At 41.9% G+C, this 20331-nt stretch overlaps 1 protein-coding gene across 3 annotated transcripts in view; it reads right to left on the reverse strand.

The window, feature by feature from the left end:
* The window catches only part of UNC80 (unc-80 homolog, NALCN channel complex subunit), a gene marked incomplete at both ends in the record, with an annotated part of 131834 nt that overhangs the window by 75231 nt on the left and 36272 nt on the right, over positions 1 to 20331 (reverse strand). For 2 of the 3 annotated variants that reach the window (XM_082311743.1, XM_082311742.1), the window contains 7 exons: positions 4515 to 4727; positions 10694 to 10866; positions 15634 to 15733; positions 16233 to 16339; positions 16874 to 17088; positions 18387 to 18488; positions 19197 to 19363. In XM_082311743.1, coding sequence (XP_082167869.1) covers positions 4515 to 4727; positions 10694 to 10866; positions 15634 to 15733; positions 16233 to 16339; positions 16874 to 17088; positions 18387 to 18488; positions 19197 to 19363 — 1077 coding nt within the window. The remainder of the gene's footprint in view (positions 1 to 4514; positions 4728 to 10693; positions 10867 to 15633; positions 15734 to 16232; positions 16340 to 16873; positions 17089 to 18386; positions 18489 to 19196; positions 19364 to 20331) is intronic. The other variant, XM_082311741.1, reaches the window with a different exon arrangement.

Consider the following 20331-nt stretch of genomic DNA (forward strand, 5'->3'; position numbering starts at 1 on the left):
TTTGGCCTCCTTGGTTTTGGGATAGTTTCAGAGAAAGGTACTACAGAGGATTTCTGAATCTTCTACAAGTCAGCACTGATGGTCATGCCAGCACTAAATAATTTTTCTGTCTCAGCTGAAGCAAAGCAGAAATAGATACAGTCACAAACAGGTCTTAGTTTGGCTCTTCTTCCTTGCTACTAAGCAGTTCCTGTGAAATCCAGCAACAATGAAGAGCGTAGGCTCTACTACATGAAGAGAATAAGGTGGTGGTGTTGTGGTTTACAAGCTTATACAAATAGTTGCCAATCTCAGCCATCTTGGGGACTTCAACCACCCTGATATCTGCTGGAAAGACAACACAGCCAGGCACACAGAGTCCAGGAGGTTCCTGCAGAGCATTGATGCTAACTTTATGACACAGGTGGTGGAGGAGCCAACAAGGAGAGGTGTGCTGCTGGGCGTTGTACTAACAAAGGACTGTTAGGAGATGTGAAGGTTGGGGGCAGTTGTGCCTGCAGTGACCATGAGATGGTGGATTTCAGGATCCTGCATGGAGGAAGAAGGGCAGTAAGCAGGATTACAACCCTGGACTTCAAGAGAGCTAACTTTGGCCTCTTCAAGGACCTACCTGGAGGAATGCCATGGGCTCTAGAAAGTGGGGTGTTCCAAGAGAGAAGGTTATCAGGAGTGGTCAACATGGATTCACCAAGGGGAAATCATGCTTGACCAATCTGATAGCCTTCTATGATGGCAGGACTGGCTGGGTAGATGAGGGGAGAGCAGTGGATGTTGTCTACCTTGACTTCAGCAAGGCTTTTGACACTATCTCCCATAACATCCTCATAGGTAAGCTCAGGGAGTGTGCATTAGATGAGCGGATAGTAAGATGGATTGAGAACTGGCTGAATGGCAGAGCTCAGAGGGTCATGATCTGTGTCGCAGTCTAGTTGGAGGCCTGTAGCTAGCAGTGTTCCCCAGGGGTCAGGGCTGGGTCCAGTCTTGCTCAACTTATTCATCAGCGACCTGGATGAAGGGACAGAGTGTACCCTCAGCAAGTTTGCTGGTGACACAAAACCGGGAGGAGCAGCTGATACACCAGAAGGCTGAGCTGCCATTCAGCAAGACCTGGACAGGCCAGAGAGTTGGGCTGAGAGGAACCTAATGAAGTTCAACAAAGGCAAGTGTAGGGTCCTGCACCTAGGGAGGAGTAACCCCACGCACCAGTACAGGTTAGGGGTTGACCTGCTGGAAAGCAGCTTTGCAGAGAAGGACCTGGGAGTCCTGGTAGACAACAAGTTAACCATGAGCCAGCAATGTGCCCTTGCAGCCAAGAAGGCCAATGGTGTCCTGGGGTGCGTTAGGAAAAGCGTGGCCAGCAGGTCAAGGGAGGTTATCCTCCCCCTCTACTCTGCCCTGGTGAGGCCACATCTGGAGTACTGTGTCCAGTTCTGGGCTCCCCAGTTCAAGAAAGACAAGGAACTACTGGAGAGAGTCCAGCGGAGGGCTACGAAGGTGATTAGGGGACTGGAGCATCTCTCTTATGAGGAAAGGCTGAGAGAGCTGGGTCTGTTTACCCTGGAGGAGGCTGAGAGGGGATCTTACCAATGCTTACAAATATCTGAAGGGTGGGTGTCAGGAGGATGGGGCCAGACTCTTTTCAGTGGTGCCCAGTGACAGGATAAAGGGCAACAGGCACAAACTGAAACACAGGAAGTTCCATCTGAATATGAGGAAAAACTTCTTTACTTTGAGGGTGACAGAGCACTGGAACAGGCTGCCCAGAGACGTTGTAGAGTCTCCTTCTCCGGAGATATTCAAAACCCACCTGGATGCGATCCTGTGCAACCTGTTCTAGGTAAACCTACTTTAGCAGGGTGTTTGGACTAGATGATCTCCAGAGGTCCATTCCAACACCAGCCATTCTGTGATTCTGTGATCTGTGAGCCTGCACGTTGCTAAATAAACTCCGCATCTCTCACAATTTTTTCCCCTTTCATGTTTCAGGTGCTTAAAGGAAGAAATATTCTGTTTGCCTCTCCAAAAAGCAGTAATTTATCACATATTATTTATGCTGTGTTGCCCACCCTAATATTAAACTAATCATACATAATCCCACAGCACTGAATTCCTAACACGTATTATCTGCATGAATTATCCTTGGTTTTCCTAGCAAACAGAGAGCATGCCACACTTTAAAAGAAAATGCCTCTTAACAGAAGAAGCCACAGGAAGTGACAGACTAACCTGATCAGAATAGATTTAACATATTGTATTATTTAAAAAGACAGCATAACAAGTGATATTGCATGATTCAACAAGCTCATCACTGTTGCAGGCAGTCCAAATCCTACCTCACGTGGAAAGGGTTTACCGCTGTTATCCACTGATGGCTGTTAGAGAGGGTGAATTAAAGGAGCTGGGTAGGGAAAAAAGGTTTTACATTCATTCTTGGTCTCACTAAACTTTGACAACAGCACTGTATATCACAATTAGTGAGCAATGACAGACAAGCAAGGATCCATAATTAGCACAAACTTCCAGCCTTATTTACTGCAAGAAAAAAATAGAACAAGGCCTCAGTGCATTCACAGACTAATACATTCTTTTCTCTTTGTCCAAGGATCTTCCTTCTAGAGCAGCAGCTCTGCTGCCACCAAGCAGCAAGGATGGTGTGCTGTAGTGTTGACAAGGATCTGGTAGCGTGGAGGCAGAAATGGGCTGGGGGAGGTATCCCACCTTCTTGATACTGGAGCTGCTTAGGAGCTATGTGAGTGCACAGTCATTCTGCCCTTCAGGCTGATGTTGCCCCCGGTGAAATGGGCAGGTTAACACACAGAAACGACAGCATGTTCTGCAGCAGGTGCCTGTACTACAGCAGCAGAAAGCTGTTTCTGCTCACGGTTCAGCCTATCTGGTTGGAACCTGGTCAGAGCTAAGTTGCTTGCCATCACATTTCCCTGGCTCCTTTCTTGTGACGTTGCATCATATGGTGGTACTTTAACATTTCTGAAAGAAAACCTTCCTGGACTTTTTTCAAGGTCAGGCTATTTCAGTTTCTAAAAATGGCAGCTGATGTGGAATCTAACTGGCTTCTAATGGTTACTGACTTGCTCACTCCCATTTTGTCAGAATCTGAAGAAAAGGAATGTCCAGAGGCATAAAGTCCACAAACAGATGGACAGTCCTGACTGTCAGCAATGTATGCAAAAATGCAAGGACTATGTAATAGTATGTTTTCCACTTGGAAGGATTCCTCAAAGGGGTTAGGCTAAGGTGGTGACCTCATGGAATATAGAAGAAAATACATTCACACTATGTACTTTTTCAAGGAACTTTGGTATCTGTGCTGTTATTAAGATAGTCACCTGTGTTTGAGACATAACAGAGAGTAGGGTGCCCAGGTAGCATTCCCTTAATTAGCTTCAGAAATGGAAGGAGGAGAGCTGCCAAAAGACAAAGCTTATTAGCTTGGGTGCTCAGACCCAAGCTAGGTTCTCCCCCTGGGCTGTGTTTTGTGGTGGAAATGTACTGACGCGGTCAGCACTAGCTCAAGGGTCCCTACATTGTGCTCCACTGAGAAGCGTGCATTGGTTTAACCTACAAGAAAATGGGTCAGCAAGGCTTTTTTTGGCATGGCTTATGTAAGTACCCCAAGACTGCAGAATACATGGTTTTCAAATTCCCCTGAGCCTTGGATTTTCTGTAATTTTTTTCTTTTATTTTTTGGATCATGATGCTCACTGTAAAAATCTCTGGTTTTGTGAAAAGAGGTGAGAAGCAGAAAGCTCACTTCCCAATAGATATATGCAACAGGCACCATAGAGGTCAAAGGAACTTCTCTCACTTGAGTTTCGAGTTGTGTGAAATGACTTGCAATAAGCACCAGACCTTCAGCAGGTATACCCTGGTGGGCTTCCAAAGAAATTGCAAGCAGCACTGACAGGGCCATACAGGGCAATTGCCTAGTTCATGTATTGTAAGAGATCACAATCAAATAAAACTTGAAGAAGCCAAGCTCAGAACAACCAGAGACAGTTCTTTAGATGATGTGTAGTAGCCCCGTAGAATTCCTTGCCAAAGAATGATGAGTGCTAACAGTTTGTACGAGTGCAAAGAGAGATAGAACAAGTACGTCAAAGAGAAATCCATTACTAAATATACAGCACCACATCTAGCTCAAGCAGCCCTGGGCTAAAAATACTTGGAAGCAAGAAAAAAGCAAGTAGTATCACACACTCTGCTCTTACTCTTCCTTAAGCATTCACATATGATAAGTGCTGGAAACAGGAGAGTGGACCAAATGGATCCTCAGAGGGAACACGGCAGGGGGAGGGGAAGGAAGAGGACACTTACATTCTAACAAAGTCCATTTCCGTAAGGAGAAGAGTTGATCTTGGCAGGTTGTGAAGTGCGAGTTGGAAGGGAGGCTTATGAGTCCCCATTTTACTGGAACTGAAATTCTGCATAGGAACCAATTACCTTTACATTTTGATATATTTTTTAAGGTAAGTAGAAGAGAATCAGACACTTACATCTCCCCACTGGTAGAAGAGCTTAGCTGCATTCCACTGCAGCTTCTGGTTCCTTTTGTTGCCCACGATAGGAGAACGCCCACGGGACAGGCCTTTCTTAGTAATGTTCACATGGTGGCCCTTCATCCACTCGGGCCAGTTGCCACGATTACAGCGGTGAACGAAGCGTGCACACTCAAGGAACAGGGCTGCTCTCGCCACTACAGGAGCTTCCTGAAATATTTGCAAAAAATCACCTTAAATGGAAATACATTGGAAAAACACTCCGAACGTTAGAGGATTTTGTGCTTTAATCAATTGCTTCACAAGTTTGCCATGGAGTCATACAGGTTGAGCAATGTCTCCATCAGAGTCTGAAATCAGGATCTGTGCCTTGAGTCACACCTCTTGAGCTAATAAAACCAAGGCTTATAAACACTGAACAGTTATGCTTACTCCAACCACTAGAGGGGCAGAAAGAGCCACATTATAAACCTACAAACAACCTTGTTTCAGCCCTGCTCTGTAATCCTTTCTTTCAGAAACCATGTAACCGCCAAAAAGCAGAAGCGTGCATCTGGCACTTTTACTGGAGGAATGAGTCAAGTTTTCTTTCACCCTCGCTAGTCAGGCTGCAAATACTGCAAGTGCAAATGGCAGCGTGGTCACATGAAGCCTAGCATTTGTGATATTAAGTTCTGCTTGTGCATCTTGGGGGTGGAAGCATGAATGGAAGCTTGTTGAAACTAGGAAGAGTGCTATTTTGCATTTATAACAAGCAGATATGGAGAGTGAAATCCATTACTGGCATAAGTCAACAAAATTTCGCTGATCTAACTTCAATGGCCTTAGCAAGCATCAGACAATTTAGTACTGAAACTTAACATCAGGCAGCTGAGTTTTGAAGTGATTGACTATTTTCCAGAGGAAAATCCTCCTGCCCCCACCTTGGAAGAGCACTTTTCTTTAATGAGAGAAATTATATTGAATGTATCTTAGTTTGTATTAAATTGCCCAGCGGGATCCATGTTAGACCAATAAAGAATGCTTCTGAAACTCTCAAATATATTCAAAAATGGACACTGTAATTTGTTTCCTAAAGGGTAGCTTAGACTCAGGAAGGAGATTTCTTCCCAGCAGTCTGCAACCCTGCAAAAATAACATCTTTACAGACATGGAAAGTGACTAAAACCAAATGGTTCTCCTCATTTCCATTTAATTTCCCCTTTCTCTTCCTGCAATTTTCACGAGCAAAAACCCCTGTGGTCAGCAGGTTGTAAAACTAAGAATACAACAATGTCCACAATTTACAAGCTGGCTTTGAAAGGTTCCCTAACAGGGATTTCACAGAGCACAAACATGTGTATTCCACACATTTAGATGCTGACAACTTTAATGAGATAATTTAAACAGATCAGCATCTACTTATAAGAGGAGGTTCCTCATCTATGGTCCATAAATAACAGACAGTGCCTCCAATAGTGCTTTAATCAAAAGTTGAAAGCAAGCAATTTTGGACCAATGTGCCAAAAGTTCGGGAATTGATTTAAGAAATTCTGTACTGCAGCAAAACTTACAGCCAGAAATTACTACCAACAGGACTGAAAAAAGTCATGCCTTTCAGGGCACTGGCAAAAAAAAAGGATTATGTTTTGTCTACATTAACAAGAAAACATATGTTAATTGCTTCCTGACACAACATCCTGTTGCAGCTTTTTGCTCATATTTTATTCAAATGTTGGAAGAAAATAAAAATCTTTTAGCAATTTTCTTGAATAAGAGCATTAAAGCTGGCCCAGCATTCTGAGGAGGAAGGCAGAAATTTAAAGCCAGACAGTCACTGACAACCAGAAACAAAACTAATATCTAGCACCTGGAAAAACCATTACAAATTACTTGTTGCCTACATGCAGTATGGAACACAGAGTAAGTGAGGATTTTATTCTTTTCTCACAAAGTAAAACCTTAACCATGGAGACATACATGAAAAGATGAAGCCCCAGCCTTAGTCTCCTCCTGTTTTAGTTCACCACTGGTAAAGTCACAATTTCTTAGCATATAGGAATCTTGTAAAGATACACATTGTAAACGTTATGGAAGTACTCAACTACTATAACTAAAGGAGCATATATAGGATGGGGGGTGAAGAGGAGGAGTGTGTCCTGAAGCAGGAGTTCCAGACCAAAAAACACTGAAAAGACCTGCATGAAGGAGGACTTTCTGAACATCACGGGGCACAAGCTCCCTGTGATTGCTTACCTGAGGCTCAGAGAAACCTGAAGCAGCAGCAAGAGAAAGATGAAGATGTGACAGAATGGACAAGGATGGATTCACACCACAGAGAAACACATCACAAATGGAGAGAAATGAATCAGGCAGGCGATGCATAGCTGAAAAGAACACAAGTTACCATGGTCACTGTCAAAACTTAACACAGCAGCAATACTCTCACAAGCCTGTCTGTGCCTGTGAAACTGTTCACAAGTCAACCTTTAACATTAGATCTACCATATCGCTTTGCCTTTGGAAAATTGTTCTTGTACTGTATAAATTGACATGAATAAGAATCCATCATTTTCTTAACACAATTTCAAGTACTCCCATTGGAGCTTTTCAACAGATACCCTGATTTGTACTAACAGCAGCAAAAGCAATGACCTGGGAGGGGGCAAATACAGAATGAATTTGGAATTTTACAGCATCACATTACTGTTCAAGTACAGCTGATTCTACAGAGTTTTATGACTGCAGAGTGTTTAGGTCCAGTTTTGTTTTCAAGGACAATGAATTTTATAAGACTGATCAACCAGTGGTAATTTTCTTGTGCCCTTTCTTACACTCTGCAAGGCACTTGGAACAAAAATTCATTTCTACTGGTGTCTTCAAGGAAAAAAAAGCAAAATAGCAACAATCTACTTTTAGAGTAAATAAAGTAAATTCAAGTACTGTCAAAAGATGCTGACTGGATAGCTCTGCTTTGTCTAGCCACAAGACAAGTCTGGCATGAAAGAAGGTATATGAAGACATGTGAGTAAATTATTAACCAATGTCTAGGAGAATTGTCTCAAAAATGTTAGTTCAGATCTCTCTGATTATATCTAAAAATGGTCAAGTACAATCCATGACACAGGTCTTTGTTTCTGTTCCCAGTCAACTATTCTGGGGACCTGTTTGGAGCAATATCCGATTTCCTTCCAGGTCATATGCCCTCCTAGGGACAAATATTTCCCCTATGGAAACAGGGACGTGGGAAAAATACAGCCTGCCTAAAACCATTGGTGACATGGAGTCAGGATACTGGCAAGTAGTATTAGGCTTTGCTTCTGCCCTCCCAATACTTGGTAGGTCCACTCAAAAACAACCGTACCGTAAAGCAGTGCCATTAGGGCACTTCAAGAAGAATAAGAGATTTACGTGTTAGAATAGATCGGCTCACACATCTCATTGGAGAAGAGTAATGGTGATAGGTGTCACAAAGTGCTAAACTGGTCCAAGGAAAGCTTGTATTTCCCCACTGAGTCATTTACACTAGTCTAATCAGGACACTTTAAGTAACATCTTTATACAATGCTACACAGTGGTTTATTGGAACCCTCTGCAGAAACTTGACCACAGACTGAAATACCATATTACTTGCCTTTCGACTTCCAAAGTTTTGTAAAAAGGGAAAGAAAATAATTTTTTTTTATTGCCAAGTCTGGATTTAAGCTGGTGACATAAGGATGAAACTGCCTGCAACGTATTATCAATTTTTTGAATGTTTGCAAAGCCACAAATTGATTGTAGTTTTATAAAATTCAGTCAAGGATGGACGCTGCTTCTGGGAAAATACGTTAACTACATAGTTTCTAAAACTAAGGCAACACTCAATTTAATATATAAATAAACCATTACCTCCATAAGGATTCAGCCTTTGTTTCATTGTTCTAATTTCTTTAAATCACTGTGGCAAACCTGTATAAATATCCAGGCTGATCAAAGATCTTGAAGTTGGTATAAGAATGGAATTTTGAAAATCTACATGAAAAAACATGCTGAAAAAGTTTATGAAAGAACTGAAACTGGAGATGTTTTTCTTTCATTTTTTAAAGGTTGCTATAGCAACTAGGCTGGATAAAATGACTTAAGAAGCTTTTAATTTGCATCAAACGTGATTCAAACTATTACTTCAAAAGCCTGAAAGCAGAAGTTTAAAAAAAAAACAGAATGTTTTCTGTTGGGTGTGCTCTATTAACATAAAATGTGGGGATTTTCTGTAACAGCATACATTGCCATTAAGCAATACAGCGAGATGACAAGCTGTCATCTTTTGAAACCTGCAGCGCATGTGACTTCTTAACTTCCACACATCTCCAATACTTTGCAGACAAAATGCCAGCTGAGCAGGTACTTGTAAGGAGTCTCCCAAGTCTGTAATTAGAACAAGGTTTCTTTCATCTGTAGCTGCAGACCTTCTAGAAATTCTGATGCCAAAGCCTTCTGCATCATTCAGCGGAAAGGAAACAGAGTGAAACTCTATTTTGTAAAAGCCAGCTCTGGAAATCAGAACAGATGTCTTCAAACTGTTCACTCTGACCAGTGGTTTTCAGTAAACTTCATACACGGGCACAGAGTAAGTTGGTCTGCGGCTTAAATGTTTGGCAAATTTAAAAAATAAATAAGACATTTACAGACAATAGATACATAATTGCCAAACCCCTGTTTTATCATCTGATTTATTAGCACACAGAGTAGCGCATCCCCGGAAGATTCTTAGTGACATACTTGACAGCAATGAGCTCCTCCCTGCCCACGCACCTTCCACTCCCTGCGTTAGTTTAGAATTTGCAGTGGGGTGGCAGCCTGGCAGCCTCGAAGAATGACGTTGTCTTTGTGCAGCATACGCGGCAGAACTGGCTACCTCCCCAAGCTACCTTCTGAGCTCACTGCAACCCTGACTGGTAGGAACTGCTTCTGACTGACAGGCTTCCCTATCAGCCATTGCTTCCATAGCTTTCAGGCAGAGGGCCAACAGTCTCCAACAGGAAGAATGGGAACTAGTGAAGAAAACACCTGTCTACTGGAAGATGGATGGGGACCAGTCAAAACAGTAGAGCTAGATGTGAACGGATAGCAACAGCAACTTTGGGCCAATGTTAATGCAGACTTGCTTGAATCTGCAGCCTAAGGATGCAAGGTTAAGAAGAACGTATAAAGGTGTGGTGCACAGAGTGTATCATCCCTACAACTATGGAGCACACAAGGCAGCACGGCACTAGCAGAACGGGAGAGTCCATGAGCCTGACATCTCCAGCAGCAAGCAAAAAACTGAATATAAGCACAAATGGCATGACAGTCAAAGAGGCCAGTGGTGAGGACAGGAAGACAAAGGGATAGAGAGGATGTGGATGCTCTGAGAGCAGTGGCTTTCAATCTTAAGTTTGCAGACATTGAAACACTTATGGAAGGAAGTAGAAGATCACTGTGCAGAGAAGTTACTAATATTTGGCTGGCTTTTCATAAGCTGTCTTTGTCACACTCCTGTGCTTGTCACTTAAGCATCTCATAGAGCCCCACTGGTCCATGAACCACAGGCTGAAGGCCACTGCTTTAGAAATGGAGGGCAATGTTAAAAAACCAGCAGCTGCAAAGAAAGGAAGGAGGGAGATACAGAAGAAACACTCAGTGTCAGGAAGGAGGGACTGAATTGTGTCACTTCTGTGGTTTGGATCTGCAAATTGGCAATATCTGCATTTAAAAGCATGCACACTGTGGCATTTGAAGTTTTTTCCGCTGACTGGCTCTGGTGACTAATAGTTCAGTGTTGCCTAATGTATTTATAACTCTGTCAGAACTCCTGAGTGGAATTACTATGCCTCACCAGGTAGTTACCCAGTCTTCAGTCCTTATTCTGTATGTTATTATTGACACTAGGAGAAGAATGGCTGTGAGCAAAATTTGAAGTCTGACAATAAAAGCTTTGCGCTGGCAATAATCTAGTTACGGGGAGCCATGTAAGAAAAAAAGATCCATTTTGTCTGCATACTCATGCAGTCACAGATGCTAAAACTCCACCTAATAACAGCAACACCAGTTGGCATTGCTGTGATGCTTTACCTGCTTTCTGTGCGGGCATGAACAGCATTAGTGAATGAAAACGGACCACCACGTATGCACATGCTCTCACTCAGCAGGTAAAAATACACCAATGAATGACTTACAAGATCTAGGGCTGCTGCCAAAATGGAGGCATCGGGGATAGTGCCTGGTTCACAGCAGTTCAGGAGAAACTGAAAGCGCTTCATGCCTTGGCGGATTGCTCCCAGGTTCACAACGTTCTTGGATTTTCCTCCTTCTTGGTTGGAGGTCAAGTGATCATCAAAGCTATGGCAACCTAAAGAGGTAGAGAGTACAGAGGGGATGCAGAGAGGGGTAGGGAGAAGGGAATACAGTCTCTCACCAATAAAAGAAGTGGTATAAAAACCGTGATGAGTACAGTCTTGGTCTAAATCCCTTCCTCACCTTGATGTGCTGTCTTGAAGATAACAGGGCATTTTTACAATATTCATGACTTCCGTGAAATAGGCATACAGCGAGCCAGATTCTGGTCTTGGTCATACTGACGTCTGCCCAAAACAATTCCACCATACTCAGTGTGGAAGCCCAGGATCTACTCCAGCATAGATGAACCAGAATATGGCCCTTCCTCCCCACCTCTTTAACATCACGCTTACACTCTGTCTTTCCTGAATAATCTCTTCTCTTACTTCTCTACTGCCTCTAAGTTTACCTTAAAGTGGAGCATGCATAAACCTTATTCCTCATGCATCAATTTAGAAATATATCATCTACTAGGACGGAAAAATCAGTAACAAATATTGGAAATGTTCTATGATGTGGAAATCGAGTACTGTCATTTTTTTAGGCATACATCTTCTGCAATTACCAGAACACGCAAATTGAGACTGGACTCAACTCCTAGCTATCATCATCATTCCAGCCTCTCTCCACGAAGTATCTTCCACTCTTTGGGATCGAAAGCTCCCTAATAAGAGTTCCTTTTGAAAATGAATCTAATATCCCCCTCCAGGGCTTCTTTCAAGCACAATTTTAAACTCCATGTATAGAGTTCACATGATAAATGAACTAATCCCATTGCTGATTGGAATGAACACTTCTGAATGCAGAAGATCTTTACGCAGTTGGTACCCAGACTTGAGAGAGTGGTAGAAAGACACAGATGAAAAATCAGGAAAGTAGTTTTAAGGCCAAGGTGTCTGGTCAAAACAAGAAGAGTCAGCTTCTGGGCTTTTTCTCTTTATCCATAATACTTTCCCAGTTTACATGTGAAAGTACAAAAGTTTACAGAATACTGAAGGATAAAGCACTGAAGAAGAGAACACCAAGTGGAGAATTCAAGATTGGCTTTAAACATGGATTTGAAAGACAAGAGGCAAAATGTCAGCTCTACAGGACTTTGAGTTTCAGCAATTCTTCTTTCCTGAGGAAGGAGAAGTCACAAAGTCCCTTTGAGATCGCACTCCCCAGAATTACTTGGAAAGCACTTATGTACCACAAACAATAGTCACAACAGAAAATGACAATGTAGATCTTCAATTTTTCCCCTGAAGACAGGGGTATATCAACTTTCAAGAGACTTCTTTATGACATCTGTGGCTTTTCTCTCTCCAGTGAAGCTGTACATAGTTTTCCAGTAAACAAAATGTTCCTATGTTGGGAAATATTTAATCAAAATGGAACAAACAAACAAATAAAGTAGAAAGAACAGGTAGAACACTTACATAAATGAGCAGGCACAAATACCCTTTTCTTCCAACTCCTCCTGTTTCCTTACAGCCTGTAGCATGCTATCTGAGCTTTCTGCTATGGCTGTTGTAACACTAACTCATTTGAGGTACAAACAAATGTTTCCTATTCAGGGCCCTGATAGGGCTGTGCCTGTATGAGATAAAGAACAGAAACTTGACTTTCTGATACAGAAAGGCATACCTAAGGCACCTCCCTAACCCCCACTACAAAGATCTAGCAGAGGCTTTGTCCATCTGGGCTCAGTGGTACTACCTACAGTCTATCACTAGAGCCCTTTGCAGTCCTTTGCAGTCTCAGCCTTGCACTTTCTTGAAGCTTTGCAGGAGAATCCTTCAGAGACAGGTGATGACTGTCCTCCACTACACCCATCCTGGAGTAGCCTTGCCGTAAGCAGGGGAGCCCTCACTGGCTTAATGTGACTCAGCCCTGCAGAAAATCTCACCCAGTGAGCAGAGACCAGTTCCTAACATAGCAGGACACTGGATGCGCAAGCTCCTGCCCCCCCAGTTGCTTCCTGTGAGAATGTGAGATCACCCTTTGGAGCAAGGATGTGCTGTGGTTTGCCTGTGCTTTATGCCTTGAACAACCTGGCAACTTCTATGGTCCCTCATAATGTCTTCAGTAAGTGCCCAAAGTAATGTTAAGGGTCTCATGTAAACATACTGTAACTCACTTCTGTATATATGCTATGTTCTTAGTATAGGTAAAAAGATCATTAAAATAAACATTTTGTTATGCATGAATGTGCATATATTTATGTGTGTATATATGCACCCATACAGATACACACACGTATGCTTACATACATATCCAACACAGAATTTCCAGTGGTCTAGATGATATATCACAATGAAGATTACAATTCAGAAATGATGTGACAAATTATTCTGTGATGTATTTCTCCTCTCTCTGTTTTCTTTTAAATTTGGTCTACTATGTTTAAAAACCCAAAAACACAAGAGAAAACACCACATGGAAAAAGCATCAGCAAAGTAATGGCACAGCATCATGAATGACAAGAATGGGAAGGCAGAAATAGGTTCAAAACAATGCTTTAGGGTCAGACCTTGAAGGATTTAGTAGTATGCCCATCCACCTTCAACAGGCTTTTATTCTCTTCTCCATACGCACATAAAACGTGCTGATCTTTATGGAAGGTACAGAAGCACTGTAAATTTGAAGGCCCTCTGTAACATGGCTGTTTTGCTGTGTTATGAACCGTCCCACCCTGAAAAGGCCTCACATCGATTTCACTATGCACATACAAGTGCATACACACACAGGAGTGTACAACTACTCTAATTTAATTTTTGCTAATGGTATGTGGCTTTCACTGCACACCAGAGATCCTTGCGGATATGGTGATACAACTTCCTTAACCGTCAAGCTTTGCCTTATAAACTTTAAATACCCTCCCTTTGCTTCAGTTACTGATCAGGCAACAGCGCAACCTTCCCCGTCAACATCACTGGACAATTTGCCTGTTTCTCATACTAACGTGCAAGGGTCTCTGTCTTTAACCCATTGCATCGCTTTTATTATGGTGTTTCTAATGCATGCATATGTCAAAACCAAGCAGGTGTCATGTACATCGCTTCTCTCACAGGCATGTAAAAGACGTTTCAAGTTCTTTTCATTAATTACATAAATTCTGACATTACTCACAGAAGGCTGAAGTATGGACAGCACTTCCAAAGTTCAAAAAGCCAATACTAATGTGTCATCTGAATTTTGTATAGACATAAGATGTGCCACACATACCGAACAAGGCTTTTGACGCTCACAGGGCCAAGACTAAATCTGTGCCATTAAATCAAGACTATGGGCACTCGAGGCAGAAGCAAACTCACAGTGGCATAAAATCAGCACTAGCAAGATGAAAAAAAAAAAAAAAATCCTACAAGAAAATACAAAGGACATCTCACATGAGCACTGTAGAAACAGCTGTGGCAGTCTATAAAGATCCCACTGCCCCTCAGTTTTTTGTTCCCAGTAAGAGCTGGGAGAAAACATGGTGGAAGTATTTCACACCTACTTCAGCACAAAGTAATGGATGAAGAAAACAATGCAGTTCCTTCCATTGTAGGGGTATTCACCTTCAGCTACCAAGCTACAACAAGCTGCTGTGCTGATGCATCCTCCTTCTAAAGGAACAATACTTTTCACCTAGGAACTAGTTGAAAACCACCACCAGTGTTTCTGCAGTGGTAGAATGATGACCAGTTTACACTGGTGAGATATGCTCATACTTTGCTAGTATCACGTGCCTGAGCAATGCCTTACACGCATTGTACTGCAGGTCTGGGAGACATGATGGTGAAATACATAAAATGCAGTGTCAGAGTGTAATGTCAGAAAATAAAAAACATAATGCCAGAGAATGTTACATGCTGGAAAGCTACAGAAATCATGGTGAAAAAGAAAATCTACTGCTTTTTGTGTGTTTTTGGGAGTTGGATTGGTTTTTCTTGAAAAAACAGTAACAGAACTTCAAGATACAAGGTTGTCGCCCTGAGAAGGATGAGCTCTGAGCTGACGACATGAGCATGTGAATGACTGCATGACATTTTAAAACAGAATATATCATGACCTTGTATTGTTCATAAAGGCACTTTTCAAACATTGCTGCTTTTGAAAACGCATTGCAATTAAATATACTTTCGTGGAAAGGAAAAGTAGTGTTGTTGTTATCATGTTGTGTGCTAAGAAAAAGGGACAGCATCCCTAACGAATGGTATGCAGACACTAGACATGCAAACACAGAAGAAAAGAGATAATTATAACAAGTTTTGTGCAGGGTTTTCCATTTCATCAGTGCTGATCTTTGCTAAAACTGTCAAATGGTCACAAATTGGAAAAAAAACCCAAACAAAAAACTGATGGAACACCCATTGTTATATTAAGCAATGAAAGATTTACACACCTAATTTTGAACTGAAAAGTGCTTTGAAGCAAGCATTAATTTTTCAAGTATGTTGATCAAATTAAATTTGCTTTAAAAAGCCCAAATATCGTATTTGCATAATTTATTTGGATAGTCTTGATTTTTTAAAAAATTGACTTTACTAGAGTTTTTTTCTAAATCAAAAGAAAAGAAAGAAGGAAGGGAAAGAAAACAGTTACAAAGACTAAAAAGTTGGAGAAGGCTAGAATGGATACAAAAACTATGGAAAAAGCAGGAAAAAAGGGAAAGGGGTAAAATACAGAAAGAAAGAGATTAAAAAAAAGATAAAAGGAAAGAAAAAAGGAGACGAGAACCCTGATTTCTAACCATCTTTTTCTTCTGTGTGATGAAGCTTGGATGGGTGTCTTCGGCAGGTGCGCCATTTACCAAGACGCTTGAAGAAATTCTCCTCTTCATCTCGCCCATTGTCCAGGCCACCTCCTGGCCCCCCTCCTTCTGAGAGCTTCACTGCGCTGGTAAACTTCACCTGTGCAAAGACAGAAGGCCGGGTCAGGCTGCGCTGTACCACAATCTCTTGATCTTCCTTGCTTAGAGATAAAGAAGGGCTGTAACACAGTGGATCACCATAGCAACACAAGTGGGTCTACACAGATTTACGTACGCTGAAGCGCTTCATCTTTTAAGCTTTCTGCTTAAAGGATTGGTCTTTCACAAGAGGCTGTAAAGGCACAAAGAAGGAAGGAGAAGTGTGACCAACAATTAAACCTTAAGTGTGTTGACAGAGCCTGCATTTCTCTCTCAGTGAACCAAGGGAGACCGACAAGTACAGTGTAGGTTTAACCTAGTCTTCACTTTGAGCCGCAAAAGTCCAGTATCAAATTCCCATGGTACTCTAGTCTGAAGACTTCTGTGACCGAGTCTCATTGGCTGCAATGTCCATATTGAGTAGACTGTTTCACTGGACAGGTAAAACCAGCCAGATCCTGTCCTTCCAAGCTCTCTGCAATCCCACCTGACACATTTACCTTGGAACTCTGCCTGATGAAAGACAGACGGTCAACAGAGCTGATATCTAGGAGATCTTCCACCCCGTCAGCCAGGCCAGAGAGGGAGGAACGCTTCAGCCAGTTCCCTGTTGCAGAATAAGCCACTCAGGACAATTCTGAAAATGCTTCCAAGCAGAATCTGTTTATTAGCAATTGTAGTGTATTTCTCGAAAGTGTCCATGCCAGGGGTATGGGAAAATGGGGGGAAAGCAGAAAGCAACCTTTTTGTGTTACATGCATTAACTACCATGCAAGGCTGGATCTTGGGACTTGTAAAGGATATATCTTTGTCTATCAAATGCTATTTGTAATATTTCTCTTCTGCAGAGAGGAACAATGCCTGTGAGATTAAGGTACTAGCCTACTACTTTGGAGACACGGATTCAATATTCTATTTTGCCACATATATCCTCTGTTACCTTTGGCAAATTGCTTACGTTTCCCTTTGCCTCAGTTCCCCATCTGTAAAATGGAGAGAGCAGCATTTCCCAGCTTCCCTTGGGAGAATATACAATATACTTGGACAGTAAGGAACAGTGTTGCAATATTTCTTAAGACAAATATATCAATCTGCGTTTCTCTGCACATGCAATATGTATATAGAATAGGAAGAGACATACATTTACCTATGGGGAGTTTGAGTTTCTTTCGAAGGGAGATTCGTCGGGAACGGGAGCGGGAGCGCCTTTCTGTGGTTGTCCCAGAGTGAGCAGTGGTGCACTCGGATGTGTCCTGCTCAGACTGACTACTGGTATCACTTGCTGCACTCTGTGACTTGAACATCTTTCGCCAGAAGTCCTTGCGTCCCAGAACGGCCCCTTGGATTTGCTCATCACTGGAAGAAAAGGGATGCAGAGCGTGAACTGCATTTCAGTGAAGTTTGGATGCTCAGGGGAATGAGGCCTCCCTCCTGCAGTCCCCTCCTGACCTCTCTATTCTTTGAGGTTGTTTCATTTTGAATTCCAAACATACTCTTCTCAGTGGGACATACTCAAGTTTGACAACATGCTCAATATTGTTCGAGGCACAAAATAACCATCTTTTCTACCCTTAGAAGCTTGTCCACTGAACAGATAATTCCAATTTGTAGTTTCTACATGTGAAAAACAAATCATCTTCTTTAGGTCAAAATGGCCCATATTGATAAGACTACACTGGTGCTTTCTACAGGGATGTGTACTAGAGAGCTTTTGGACATCACTATAGCCATTTTTGAACCTGCTGGAGTCACAGTTCTCATTAAGGTATTGGAATGGGGACAGCGTATTTTGCTACACTCTTGAGATCTCCCATTGCTGTGGCAGGGCTCAGAGCAGAACAGCTTTACAGCAGTAAAAGGCTTTGTGGTATCCTCGCAGTCTCAGAAACAGTGAGTCTTTGCAGGCTCAGTTGCTGCAAAAGAATGCATAATACAGCAATGTCCTCATACAGTGTATCTCAAAGCATTTTAACAAGACATACAGGTATTCAGATACACAGAGAAATTAAATTACTTGGCTAGTGTTACTTAGGGACCAGTGGCCATTTATAAAATTTTCTAAAATTCTTAAGAGTATTGATTAAATTTACTTCAATATTAAATGGCAGAATTCTTTGGACAATAGAGACGTCAAACGTGCAATCCCTAATAGCAGGTTGATTTGCTTATTGAGAAAACTGGTAGAGCACCTGTGCTGATAAGGGAAATGCAACAATCTTCAGAGACTACATGCCCGAGATAGGTCAGAAATGGGCTGGCTCTTGGGAGGCAGTAAAGAATTAATGACCCTTAGCAACAACTTGGAAGTTGAAAATTAACAGTATCATCCCCAGAAGTACAAACAAATCATGGAGAAAAGCTGTGATAACATCTCTGAGGGAGTCACACTCTATTCATGGATATGGTAGTATACGATATTGACAAATCTACTGTACTGTCATTTGAAAATCTCTGGTGGTTTCCCATCAGGGTGGGTCCAGTTGGCATCATTGAAAATAGGCATTACCTGGACATTATCAGCAGCTCCTGAACAGACACTCAACGCATTTGGTGTACCATCCAAAGAGATAAGTCCTTGCTGCCCTGCCCATTTGTACTAACCCCAGAAGGAAGCTGCTGGCAATAACGTGTGAAACAATTCAATATTTACTCACTGTTCTGGAGTTTGCATTGGGCGGCTTGAGACGTAACTACGGCATTCATCAGGGGCAGCTGATGCCTGGCTTTTGTCAATGATGACGCTTCCCACCTCAGATCTATACAAACAATGTAAATCATCAGCTAAAGCAAATGGATGGCCCATCTCATGGTCATCACATAGCTACATGACATGGAAACCAGTGCTGCTGAGCAATAACGCAGCTTTAGAGATGTACCCTCTCTTTAGCAACTTACTGCCTCTCTATATATAATTCATGAAAAAGGCATCAGCTCTTAGAAGCCAAGCCACAGTTTTTAGGAGTTTTTCAACTTTCTTAATACTTCTTCCCAACATTTTAATATGACAAGTCTCAAAGCACCAGAGAAAATTTATTTTTGGCAAAGATGCATGTCAGGATTAGATTTCTTGTGGGACTTGTTTTGCATACCAGGGTTTACCTGTCAGATAAACAACACTAAGGATATGATGTACATTAAAAGATATGTCCACACCGTGTTTTGGGACTGACACTATGCTTCTTACATCTCTTAACCTTTCCTTCTCCCCATGTTTCCATTGCACTGTTCTCTTAGACTTCTTGTATGAGAGGATTAACAATTTTTGCTGCAAATCTATTACTGTCTCAGTTCACTAAATTTTAAAGGAGACTGCTGCCACAGTACAATTCTGTACATCAGGAACTGACATATGCTATCAAGATAAAACACACAAGCCCTTGGACTTTCTACATTTGTGTTCAGTACATGTAGTCATACAGCCATATGCAAGTCAGTCATTTGCCTTCTCCCTCCTAGACACCCACCTTTTGCTCCCAGAAGGTTTTGGCTCTTGCTCCGTTTCCTCTAGTTTTTTTCCTGGTATTAACTTTTCAGCGCTGTCTAAGAGGGCACTGAGTGCCACTCTCCGAAAGACATTCCCATGAGCCTCCTTAATAAACTGGACCAGCTGTCGGATATCGCAGTACAAGCCCTGAGTAGCAAGACATCATGAAAATGAAAGAATTCAGTCTGTGGTTTGTAAAGAAGCAGTGAGAATCAATAGTTTCTAAAGTACTTCAGCAGGCCATTACTTCCACTGGCTGTTGTCTGATATACTCTCCATGTACAGGCTTTGTACTTTCTGGCTGGGAACAAAAGCTAGAAACTCCATTTAGTGCACTCAGAAGAAGCAGACGATGAGGAGCATTATTGTTACGGAACATGCTCTGCAATGGGCTCAAGGAGATGTAGAGGTATCAGAGGCTAAAATAGCTGCAAGATGAGGGAGCTGCAAAGATGACTTAAAGCCTGTTTTATCCCATTCATCTAGCCCATAATCTTAAAAAGCAGGAAAAAGCTAAATGAAGGGGAGGGCGGGGAGTAGAGTGCAAAAAATTTCATGTTTTGTTTCAAAACCAGTGGGTGTCTTGGGATTTTTCTTAATTATTTTAGAGCTTTACATCATCGGAAGAGAGAAGAATGACTCACTCATTCCCCAGCCCACTCCTACACTCAAGGCTCTTTTTAGTTCTGAACATTCATACACATCTGTGATGTGACAAATCACCTCTATATCTGAGGGCAAGGGGATGGAGGGAGGGAACAGTTTCACAGGACCTGATTTTTGATCTATGACCTTTCCTGAAAGATCTTGGAGTATTCTGAAAATTCTCAGCTAGGAACTGCACAGCCAGCTTTCAACAAAAAAAAAAACCCAAACAAACAAGTAATTGGACCTATATACTGATTAAGGCTCTTTTTTATGATATTGAACATAAGATTGACTTTAAAGAGTGATGCAACAACAGGAAATTCTCATATATACTTTGCGTACTATGTTCTCCATACAGGCACAATTAATGGTACTATGCTTAAAGATAAGTTTCACCTCACTAAAGTAGGGTCCAAAAAGACATAGAATTTACAAGGAAAATTTATACTTAGTGATCCTAATCTAGG

This window comes from Platalea leucorodia, assembly GCF_965183815.1.
Source record: "Platalea leucorodia genome assembly, chromosome: 5".
Lineage (NCBI taxonomy): Eukaryota > Metazoa > Chordata > Aves > Pelecaniformes > Threskiornithidae > Platalea > Platalea leucorodia.